Source organism: Narcine bancroftii, unplaced genomic scaffold, assembly GCF_036971445.1.
Source record: "Narcine bancroftii isolate sNarBan1 unplaced genomic scaffold, sNarBan1.hap1 Scaffold_164, whole genome shotgun sequence".
In the NCBI taxonomy this organism is placed as follows: Eukaryota; Metazoa; Chordata; class Chondrichthyes; order Torpediniformes; family Narcinidae; genus Narcine; species Narcine bancroftii.
In genome coordinates this window covers 36,234-48,698 of record NW_027211899.1, presented here as the reverse complement: position 1 = coordinate 48,698, position 12,465 = coordinate 36,234, and the positions used below count along the sequence as shown (strand labels likewise).

Below are 12,465 nucleotides of genomic sequence, written 5' to 3'. Positions count from 1 at the left end.
AGATTGACAAAACACAAAGCTTACCAGATTCATGTAAAACAGCAATAATTACAGTAATACCAAAGGCAGGGAAAGATCCACTCGCACCAGCGTCATATAGACCAATATCATTACTTAACACAGATTATAAGATAATAGCTAAACTATTAGCAAACAGATTAGCAGAATATGTACCTAAAATGGTAAATCTAGACCAAACTGGATTTATTAAAAAAAGACGCACAACAGACAATATTTGTAAATTTATTAACTTAATTCATGCAGTAGAAGGGAGTAAAGCGCCAACAGTAGCAGTTGCTTTAGACGCAGAGAAGGCCTTTGAAATGAAAGGGGAGGGATTAGACGAAGGGGCCCGAGAAATGAAGGCAGTGTTAGGGAGACATGAGCAGGGAAATGATGAAGCGGAATTCCATTGATGCCCGTGTGTGTGTATAGAAGGCTGGTCTTTAGTACCATCCTTTTCGTAATGATCGAAGACTGGGCAAGACCACGTGTTGCCCATGTGCATATTCCGATGAAATGGTGTGGAATGGCCCCTGTTTATAAACAGGCATCTTCCACTCAAGTGGTTTCACATCCTCCTCAATCCCAAGGGTTTGCAAATAGATGAGGGAATATGGAATTGCTGCCAGGAAAGTACAACACGTCTTCAAACTAACAGGATTTTGCAATTTGTAGGAAACAACAGAAGATCACCTACAAAAACATAAGAAGACAGTAGGTGATCTTCTGAAATGGTTGGCAGTCGAGGGTCACTATGGAGTTCATATCACCGAAGACGAATTCTACGCATTAGGTGATGGTTTCCAGATGGAGGAAGAGGACGATGCGATGGGGTCATTTGCTGAGATGGGCGAAAGACTGAATGACCACCAGCAAGGCCTGAAGGTATGAACACTTCCAGGTGTTTTGGATAAGTGTATATTCGAACAATTGTAAAAATATTTTGGATTGGACTTTTCATCAGAACCTCTGATCAGTACAGATTTGATGAAAGGCGACTGACTAAATTTCACTTAAATAATGACTAACACAATTTCTAAATAATGTTGAATTGAATTTTGACGATCTTCTCCCAATCCTATTCAAAGATCTAGCAGATCCTCTTTCTAACTCAGTCCTACTTTCTGTTCTTTGCTCTGGCCCAGTCATGCAAGTGATGAGAGATGACGGGAATATGATTAACTCACTAGTGAAGGGGCAGTGATTGACGATGGTCACAGAGGCCCTTCACTAACAATCTCACCATGGCAGCTTCTTAACAAAAACTCTTCACCTCAGTAATGCAGTTTTCTCATATAATGTGGATATTGATGTTGTAAAGGGAAGAACCTCCTCCCCTATTTTGATAACTCCAGCACCCACTCATGTGATCAACTCTTTATAACCCATTGAATGGGCCATGCAAGCTATTCACAACCAAAAAGGGTTGAGGAAGCATACACCACCGGAATGAATTCTGGCGTAGCAACGTCACTGTTCGTCCACTCAACCAGGCCAGATCCTTGTGAAGATCTAGGGATTGGTTTGGAAAAGAGAGTGAGTAAGGCTACAACCCCTCACTACCACAATTTTCCTGTTGTTGAAGCAACTGTTGGTGACAGCAGGAGCAGAAAGATCCATCCCATGTTTCTCCAGGGGCTCCCTCAATTCTGATGTGTGGTAGCACCATTGTGCTAAATGGGATAGATTCAGAATAAATTGACAGCTGGAATCACAGTGGCCAAAAGGTACGATGGGCCTTTAACATTTGCAGCAGGAAAGTGTTACTTACCATCGTTAGTTCTCCCATTACAACCAAGACAAGTCATCACCATGGTTTAATAGGGAATGCAGATGCACATGAGGTGCCAGACTGATAATCTTACAACATTGGACAGTGGGCAGGCAATGCAGAAAAAAAAATAACATTCCAAAGACAGAATTAACCGCTGATGAAATTTGAGCTCTGTCATCCTTCCGGCTGGATCATGAACAGTAAACAGGAAAAGAGGGACCAAGGGTCTCCTCATTCTCAGTGGAGGTAGTCCTCAGCTTCTGAATAACAAAGTTGGGGTTAAGACACTTTCTAGCATGTTCCATCAGGTTCTTCCGACACCATCACAGAAATCACTTTCACCCCATTTATTTTACTTTGGAACACCAAGTGCAAATAGGACCAGACTCCATCACATTCGAAGTACTGAAGAAGTTCAGTCTAGATTTTTTTGCACCTCTTGTCACAGTTGATGCACTGACATCCTTCTGACAAAGTGGCAAATTCTTCTGGTATCTGGTCCATCTACCAAAAGCAGGACAGAGCCATACTTTAATAATCAGCTGCCCGATGGAAAGTGTGGCCCACACACTGTGACATAAAGTGGCATTGTTCACCAATAACCTGCATAATGGTACTTCATTTGGGTGTTGTCACATGACTCCAGGTCTCCTTCTCACTGTGGTCCTAACATAGACCAGCCATTTTGAGTACTGTAATTACCAAAGCAGATCAGAGGCTACCTGTCAAGCAGTAGGTGGCGAACCTTTGCTCCGCACTTGACTGGATGAGCACAATTCCCAAAGGGCCCAAGGACCCTAACAGCAGAGCAAAGCAGTTGGCTTGATTGGCCCTCCATTCATTCTCTCCACTGAGGTGGTCCTGTATCCTATCAACGGAGTGAACGACATCTACTCGACTCCAAGAATATGTCCAAAGAGGTGCCACCTGACATGGACAGGGACGTGCGGTAGGTCTGTAGGAACATTACTACCTGCTGATTCCCCTCCACACTCCTATCCCTTCTCAGGGGCTAAATTCAGAACTCCCAACCTTAAAACTTTGTAGAAAGAACTTGACAAGTAGCATGACAGCTATTCAAGAAGGTGGTCCATGATGACATTGCCGGCAGTGAGGCAGAACTAATCAGTTTGGGCCCTGGCAGGGACACCTGCATCTTGAAGTACTAATGTGAAAATGATAATTACCCAGAATGTTTTCACTAAAATGGGGATAGATTTTCATGTTTGTCATTCCTTAATATGCAGTGCTCAAGTCAGATTTTCATCGTTAAAAAAGAGCAAAGATCTTTAAACATTTACCAATTGGTGTTATCTTCTTTTCGTAAAGCATTGCTTAACATGTATGCAAATTATTGCCCTGTGTGTGCTTGACAGCCTGGTTTGTTTTGGAATAAGGTGACTTGAATAAAGTCTTGTCAAGTCCAAAGGATGTTGAACAAAATGGTAAAGATAAATACAATAAAGTCACTGTTATGTCTCTGTGTGGGAGGCTTCTTAAATAGCAGAAGTAAAATCTCTTCTGCTATTTGAATCTTGCATCTTCTTAGAGATGCAAGATTCAAATAGCAGAAGAGATTTTACTTATTAATGCCTTCCACCATGCCAGGAAATGTTCATACTCACATAGACATGCACCCCACATTGGTGCACGACATTTACGACAGTGAGACGGGTGTGTTATCTCGTTAGGATCATGTGAACTCTTTTGTAACTTCCTAGGAATACACCCTTCTCACTGTGGTAACCGTCGTGCACTACTGGGGGGCACCTATACATGAGTATGAGTGTGAACAGTTTCCTGAGATGGTAGAAGGCATCAGTAAGTAAACTCCCTTCTGTTATTTGAATCTTGCATCTCTAAGTTATTTAAGAATCCTCCCAGGTAACACGGAGACAGAACATGTTGGCAGTGGTCAAGAATAAAACTATAAAATGGATTGGAAGTGACTGAAATCTGACGGGGAAGAAGAGAAAAAGTACACCTGAAAATGAATGGCTGGTGCAACAGCAGTTCACCCAGTGATGGACGGGAGGCTGAAGATATTGTTGAATCGTTGAAAACGTTTCAGCAGATGTACAATTTAGCAGTGAAAAGCTATTTTAAAAATGCAACAGCGAGGAGAAGGTTAGTGCTATACATGTCTGGATAGGGGAGCCAGGCCGTGACTTATTTAATAGCTGAGAGCTTACGGGGTGGAGAAAAATGATCCAGAGCAGATATTTGCAAAGGTTGTTTCTCACCTTGAACTCAGCTCTAATCCTAGACTTGAATGCAATGAATTTCAAGGTTTTGTGTAAGAGACTGATGAGACTGTTACTAACTTCCTTACTACACCAAAAACTAATGCTGCAAAATGCAGATGGAAGGATATAGAGGAAAGATTAGCTGATCCACTAATATGCCCATCCTGAATGCAAAAGTCTCTTATAGGGAAGGATAGCTTGAAACTGGCCAAAGATATAGAAACAGGCAGAGTCTTCGAATCCACGAGGACACAAATGAAATCCCTATCAATGCAGACCCACCCACAGCAAAGTGAAGGAAGGGTTGATGCTATAAAAAATACAATCAGAAAAGTGCCACCCCCAGGACCTGTAGGAAGGGCAGCAGACAACACCCCTCCGTGACCAAAATGATTGCCCCGCATATGGTTCTGAATGTGGAGCCTACGGCATAGCAAACCACTGGGCGAAGATGTGCAAGTCTGGGGTGAAGGAAACAGTGATACCAGTGAAGAAAAAAAGACAAGAAGATCCACCATCTCTTGAAACTGTTCACACACTCATATACATAGACATCCACCCCACAGTGGTGCACGACATTTACTACAGTGAGAAGGGTGTATTCTTACACAGTTACAAATTAGTTCACATTCTCCTGACTAGATCACAGTCAACTCTAGTTAGATTTCACGTGTTCTCTTTTAAATCATGAAAGAATATTAAATCCCTGAATGGAAAGGTAAGGATGAGATCATTCAAATGACAAAAGTTTAATGTGCTTAAGTTTAAAGTAAGTCTGTTTGACGGGGAAGGGACTGTGTACAAATACTGAAGGAGAGGATTTATTTTCTTGTCAGTCAAATTAAATATGGAATATATTCTATTCCATCTCAGCAGGATTCATCCTTTGACACAAGCAAAGAATTGTAGATCACGGTAGTTGATTAAACCTCCGAAAGGATAAAACCGTTTAGGTTTCTTGACTTGAAATACGTTTCCTATGTGTATTTAAGGGTGTTTTGGTACCCTGATTTTTAATAAATTGGGAAACCTGAATATTTTATTTCAATTGCAAATGCAATAAATAGAAACCTTACCTCCCCCAAGACAACTTGGAGCAATAAAAATGAACCTAGGATTGTTTCTTTTCTAGGAACATCACCAAAAGTTGTCCCGGAAAGAGCAAGAGTTGGTTTTGGCCACAGAGGCAGCTCAGACTTTCCTGGAACAAAATGTCCAGGACCCTTTGCGAGACGAGGAAGTTGCACTGCAGGAGATCTTGAATGTCTTGATGGAGGAGTACGAATCCGCTTTATCAAGTGCAGATTCTCAATTAAACGTGATTGAGGATCTGCATCTAGAATTGCAGAAGTTCCGAAAAGGTGAGAGAAAGTTTTCATTTATTTTCCAGATTACTATAAAATACTATTTACTGAGAGTTGAAAAGAATTCTAAGTAAGACAACAGAAAGCTACATGTGGTTTGGAATAACCCCAACTTGTAATTATTACAGGATCCTGTCAATGTATCAAAGTCTAGATAATCTGGTATTTTTTGACCATTTTGAATGCTTTAAAACATTTAACTATTTGACCATTATATTCCTTTAAACAGATCACGATGAATTTGAAACATTCATGAGTCATTTGGAGAAGGAACTAACAAAGATTAAAGCTGGGGAATTTGACTCCACGTCATTGACATTCAAACTTAAGAAGCAGCAATTCCTCTTCAAAGATCTTCAATTTCACAAAGGGGATCTAAGACACCTCAGACGATCTTGGAAAAGTGTCATCGATGCTGCCTTTCACTTTGAAATCAGGAATGCAATTGAAAGCTACAAGATCCAAATTGATCCTGATGCCATAAGCCAACATGTGGAGGAGACGGTTGAGAGCGCCGATGCTCGCTTCAACACACTTCGATCAGAAGTATGACATATCTTCATTTTTTTTTTAGATTAATAGCATTTAAACTCCAATTTTACTTAAGATCAGTAACTTGAGAGCATTTTGATAGACTGAGCAACTTGTGTAAGTTTTAGTCTTAGAAGAGTGGCTCTGGAAAAGGTTTGCGGCTGTTATTAATAATACCCATGAAGAACAGGAACAATGATTAAATCTTTCCAGTATTGTGGAGCTCTCTTGGTGGCCGAACTCACTCAAGTTGGACAGAGACCATTGCAGAAAATAAGTCGTGATCTCATTTCCTTTTAATAAAATCAAATGTCGAACAGATCATAACTGGCGAAGATTTTCCAGACTGGCCTCCCACGTGTATTTGTCACTGAACAAGGTGTAATGTGTCCAATCCACAAAGGTCACATCGCTGGTTCAATATTCCTAAACTCAACGGTGAGGCTTGAATGGCATAACAGAAATGCAGCGTGTTCGGCTGGAACAAGCCCAGCCCCAAAAGAATTTCTGTCTAATCTTCACTGACACACTAAATTTGTGAAGGTTTTCAATGCTTCTGATATATTCCTGACTATCAGTTTATTTTGAAAGCAAACTCAAAATATTAATTAAAAGATTTATTGACATAATAAGAAAATGGAACAGTACGGCAGGGTAACAGGCATTTCATCTTTGGTGAGAAGTGAACATTGCCTTTTTGTCTGTGACCCTCAAAAAACTTGATGCAGGGAACAAAAAAATTATAGTTGGCATAAGTGATGGACCAGTAATGTATCGCTTGACTCATTTTGGATCGATTGGACACTCGATATTTGATAGCATCACAAAATCGTACATTTTAAAAATCCACATACTCATTCATTTCTTTCACTCTATAGTGCATTGGACTTGGAACCCGTCTTGGCAAAAAGTTGTTTGAACAATGGCAAGAGAAGGCAGATGAGCTGCGTTTGTGGCTAGAGAGAATTGAAACAGAAAGACGAATGGTTCAGCTGGAGGCCATCTCTAATCCAGAAATCTTGCAGCAAGAACTTGAAAATGTCATGGTAAATTAAAGTTGTTATTTCATAAATCACTGTGTAATGTTGCTTAATCTAATTTACGAGTAGAATAATTAATGCTTTGAACTAATGTTAATGTGCACATCCAATAACAGTGGTGAAGGCCACATGGGAGGTTGTAAGTTTGGCACCTGAAATAGGAAGTTGAGCTCCATTCATTCCACCTTGATCAGGTTTTAATGGGAGCCTGATGAAGATCCAACAGCCAATTTGCTTCCAGATGGTGGGGGCAAGATTGGAAACTGTAACAAAGAAGCCAAACAGTTCTGCTCTCATTGTGTGTCTATTTTCAGTATGGGTTTCCTCAGACCTTATCCATGTTTAATGGGGGCCTGGTGACTAAGGATATGGTGGCAGAATTTTGGATGACCTCCAAGATTATAACAGCAGAGCAAAAAATCTCAGCAAATCATTAATGGAATCATCAGGTGCAGAGACGATAACTCCATAGATGGGGGTTTCAGGAACAGGGGAAGGGAGGTGGGAGGAAAGTAGTGATTTGGAGCACATTTGGAGGTAAGATTTGTTTGCAAAGTGGCAGAGATTGATTTATTCCAAAGAAGTATTCAAACCATAGAACCTTACAATATTACAGAACAGAAACAGGCCCCTTTGGCCCTTCTTGTCTGTTCCGAACCCTTTTTCTGCCGAGGCCCTCTGACACACCCAGTCCATAGCCCTCCATACCTCTCCCATCCATGTACCAGTCCAAATTCTTTTCAAATTAAAAACTGAGCCCACAGTCACCACTTCAACGGACAGCTTGTTCCACTCTCCCACCTCTTCACTCTGTGTGAAGACGTTCTCCCTCATGTTCCCCCTAAATTTATCCCCTTCACCCTTACCCCATGTCCTCTGGTTTGTATTTCACTTGCTCTCAGTGGAACAAGCCTACCTATATTTACTCTGTCCTCCACATCATTTTAAATCTCTCTCTCAATTCTTCCCTCATTCTACACTCCAGGGAATAAAATCATAACCTGTTTAACCTTTTCCTACAACTCTGCTCCTGACGTCCAGGCCACATCCAAGTCAATCTCTGCACAATTGCCATCCTTCCTGCAGTTAGGTGATCCAAACTGCACACAATAATCCAAATTGGGTCTCACCAATGAAAATTAGACTTTATCCTTTGATTGATCAAGGTCAATGTGCCAAAAGTTCTCTTTGCAACCCTATCCACATGTGACACCATTTTCAGAGAATGAGGTGTCTGTATTCCCAGATCCCTCTGTTCTATCGTACTCCTCACTGCCCGACTGGTTACCATGTATGTCCTTTCTTGGCTTGTCCTTCCAAAATGCAACACCTCACACTCATCTGCATTAAATTCTATCTTCCATTTTTCAGCCCATGTTTCCAACAGGTCCAGATCCCTCTGCAAGCTTTGAAAACCTTCTTTGCTGTCCACAACACCTCCAATCCTAGTGTCACCTGCAAACTTGCTGATCCAATTTACCGCATTATCAACCAGATAGCCTTTCTATCTTCATTGAGGATAACTTCATTGAGGATTTTTCTTGCATTTTCTATACTCTTCAAGCACCTCATTTGCTCTGTGATGTCTATACCTGCTGCACACCTCTCTACTTCCAAATGATTCCTAAGCCTGTTAATCTTGACAGGAACATGCAAAGTCTGTACTTTCCAAATTTCACCTTTGTAGGTCTTCCACTGACCCCGCATATACTTTTCCAGGTCAACACCTTCTCAATCCTTTCTCATTTCCTCAAAATTGGCCTTTCTGCAATTTAGAACCTCAATCCGAGTCCCAGACCTATCCTTCTCCATCATTAACTAAACTAATGGCATCATGTTGACTGGAGTTGATGTTTGAGGAATTGGAATTTGAATCAGAAAGACAAATCACTAGTTCCAGTTTTGCTTTTCTGAAGTGGAGGGCTTTTCTTCTCATGCAGTCAGAGAAAAGTCGGACCATTTATTGCAGTAAATGGCCTGGGATTGATGGTCATGGAGAAAAGCTGTGGTCGAGAGGAGTCACGTGATGGAGTAGTAGCCCTCTCCAGAAAAGTCGGGAAAAACAAAGGAAAACACAAAGGAACAGAAATAAAAGTTACAGAAAAGTGAGTATAAAGGTGGAAAGAAGATGGCGACTAAAAAAGAAAAATTGAAAGCAACGGTAAGAAGAGAGGAAGAGAAGACAAAGGAGGAAAAAGGTGAAGGCCTTACCTGTCCGAAGAGGCCCGCTGCGGAGAGAGAAACTCGCTCCCTCAGGTCGGTAAATAATGGACTACAAAAATGGCTCGCTGAGCCGAGTAAAAGTGCGCAACCGCGCATGCGCGAGGAATCGCGCATGCGTGATGCGAATGAAAAAAACACACCGACGGGAGGGGGGACCAGCTGGGGTGTCGATCTCCACAGCCGGCAACGACAGCTGCAGAACACCTGCAGCAAGAAGAGACCACAGAAGACAATAGAAACAAGAAAGAAGAGAAGGAAAGGGCAAAAAAGAAACAACAGATGGCCAACCCAGAGGAAGAAGAAGAGGAAGAGGGAGAGTACAGTGAAATAGAAGAAGAAAAGAAAGGCAAGATAAAGAAGGTACTTTCTCTTATTAAAGGATACATGGAGTCATTTAAAGAATGGCAAACACAGGAATTTAATGATTTAAGAAAAAGAATAAACAACACAGAAGAGAAAATGAATAAAATAGAGATGACCTTAACAGAAATGGGAAAGAAAATGGACAAGATGGAAGAGCGGGCAGTAGCAGCAGAAATGGAGGTAGAAGACTTAAAAAAGAAATTGGAGGAATCTAATAAAAAAACTAAAGAGACACAAGAACTACTAGCTCAAAAAATAGATACAATGGAAAATTATAACAGAAGAAATAACATAAAGATAGTGGGCCTTAAGGAAGATGAAGAAGGCAAGAATATGAGGGAGTTTATAAAAGAGTGGATCCCTAAGACCCTAGGATGTCCAGAACTACAGCAAGAAATGGAAATAGAAAGGGCACATAGAGTATTGGCCTCTAAACCACAACCACAACAAAAACCAAGATCTATTGTAGTAAAATTCCTAAGATATACTACAAGAGAAAAGGTACTGGAGAAGACAATGGAAAAAGTAAGAGAGGGCAAAAAACCACTGGAGTATAAAGGGCAAAAAATCTTCATTTATCCAGATATAAGTTTTGAACTCCTAAAGAAGAGAAAAGAGTTCAATACAGCAAAGACGATTTTATGGAAGAAAGGGTATAAATTTATACTAAAGCATCCAGCGGTATTGAAAATATTTATTCCAGGACAACAAAACAGACTATTCTCGGATCCAGAAGAAGCACGAAAATTTGCAGAACAATTACAAAAATAGACTGAGGGAGGAAGACGGGTAATGAGAGTAAAAATGATCACGATTGATATGTATGTGGGTAAAGACAAAAATAGACTGAGGGATGAAGACGGGTAATGAGAGTAAAAATGATCACGATTGATATGTATGCGGGTAAAGAGGTATAAGAGTGAATAGAGACAATGTGCATACGTGAATGTATCTGTACTTAGAGGAAAATATAGATAGTATAGACAAGAATTAATAAGGGAAGGTAATGGAATAGAGAGAATAAGGAGGGAATTAAAAGAGTGACCTTGGTGACATATGAAAAGTGAAATCTTTTCTGGGGGGGGCGGGGTGGGGGGAAATAGCGGTCACTGCAAAATCAGTTGACGCTTGCGAGTGGATTCGCAAATCCAAATGGAGAGGGGAGATGTGGTTGTCCGACAAGGGATAAAGGACAACTCAGGAGGGGAAGGGGAGATTGGGGATAAATAAGATAGAAATAGGAGAATAAGGAAAATGTTGGATGTTGTAGGAATGTTGTCTTATAAAGAGTTGAAAATAAGAAAACAGAAATGGAAAAGGAGGAAAGGTAATGATGGAAAAACGGAAAGAGAAGATAAACAAAATATAAAAGGGCTACGCTGAACTATATGACTTTAAATATTAATGGAATACATAACCAAATTAAAAGGAAGAAACTACTAAATTTAAATGAATAAATGTATTCCATTAGAAAAAATAACATATAGGTTAAGAAATAATATTGAAATATTCGAACAAGTATAGGAGCCTTACATTAAATACAATAGTGAGAACCTACCGGGGACAAACATTACCTAAGTTGATGGAAGGAGAAGGAAAGAAAAGAATGGACTCAGTAGAATTTCTGGTGTATTTTTGTTGAATGACAACATTGTCTGACTGGCTTAATGCAACCTAGATTGTATACCTAAAATGGATGAGGGGGGGTGGTGGGGGGGTGGCTTGGGAGGAGGGGGGGGGGAGAAAAAGTCACTGTATATGTGTGAAAAAGAAATAGTGTATATCATGGCTAATGTGATTTAGGGTGTGAAAAATAAAAAAAATTAAAAAATAAAAGAGAAAAGCTGTGGTCCATTAAGTGCTCGTGGGAATAGGAGTTGCAAATGGGTCAGATTGCTGAGGGAGAACACATATTTACTTTTGAAGGATGATGGATTGGGGAGAGGGGTCATCCGGAGTAAAAGTAGACGGACAGGCCGAAAAGCGATAATGCAGAATAACCCTCTGCAGCCAAATCTATGTCCATTAGTGGTGAAAAGCCAAATGAGTTCTTCAGCATTATTTTATCAATGCTGATGTAAATCTAAGCATCAGAACATTTTTAAATATTTTCTTGTGACCTTGATGGTTTGCAAAGGGACTTCAGGGCCGGTCAAGAGATGTAGACAAGATAAAGATGATGAGCTCAACAGAATCAGAAAATGCTCAAACATCAGGCGTATTAAATACCTCGAAGCATTAATGAGTAATGAGTAATGATCAATAGAAAGTTTGAGCTGGTTGTTTGAGAAAATTCCAATATCCTGTGGTTATTGGGTCCTTGAAAATGTTCGCCTCCTCACCCCAAAGCAGGCCAGAGAGTTGTTGGTATTTATGATAATTTATAGAATCGTCTTCACAGGCTGTTTATCTCATTGACCCCAAGACAATATCGAAATTAACCAAAGTATCGGCGAATCTAAGATATACAGAAAGAAATATTAATTTTATTGTGAATGAGTCATTGTGTCATTTTGAAATCACAGGTCCTTCAGGGAGAAATTTCTGAACATGAAGATGGTGTCGAAAAGTTACAGGAGGCAGCAAAGTGCCTGCTGTCCTTGAGCATTGACGTTGTTCCAAATGTACTCCAGCTTCGAAAGACCACAGGTACCATTTCAACATTTGCTGCTTAGATCAAAAAATGGTTCTCTAATTCCAACAAATACAAGTGATGCTTCCAGCTGGAAAATTAGACATTTTCAAAATGTGCAAATTACCAGTGGGGACCCACCAACCTCTTTGAACTATTCTAAAATATTTCTTGCAATTGATTGGATTTCAAATGTTGAATCATCTTTACCTAGCACGTCATAAATAGGCTATCATTTCATAAAAAGCTCTGAAAACTCTAAAATTAATGGAAAGACCATTTACTAAAG

At 40.2% G+C, this 12,465-nt stretch overlaps 1 protein-coding gene across 4 annotated transcripts in view; it reads left to right on the top strand.

Annotated features, from left to right (window-relative positions):
• LOC138750531 (microtubule-actin cross-linking factor 1-like) overlaps positions 1-12,465 on the top strand; it is a 48,493-nt gene that overhangs the window by 8,972 nt on the left and 27,056 nt on the right. For all 4 annotated transcript variants that reach the window (XR_011349377.1, XM_069912619.1, XM_069912618.1 and 1 more), the window contains exons 2-6: positions 679-888; positions 5,156-5,384; positions 5,617-5,933; positions 6,797-6,964; positions 12,070-12,193. Coding sequence is in view for 3 of the 4 variants with exons in the window: in XM_069912619.1 (XP_069768720.1) it covers positions 679-888; positions 5,156-5,384; positions 5,617-5,933; positions 6,797-6,964; positions 12,070-12,193 (1,048 nt within the window). In the remaining variant the exon portion in view is untranslated. The remainder of the gene's footprint in view (positions 1-678; positions 889-5,155; positions 5,385-5,616; positions 5,934-6,796; positions 6,965-12,069; positions 12,194-12,465) is intronic.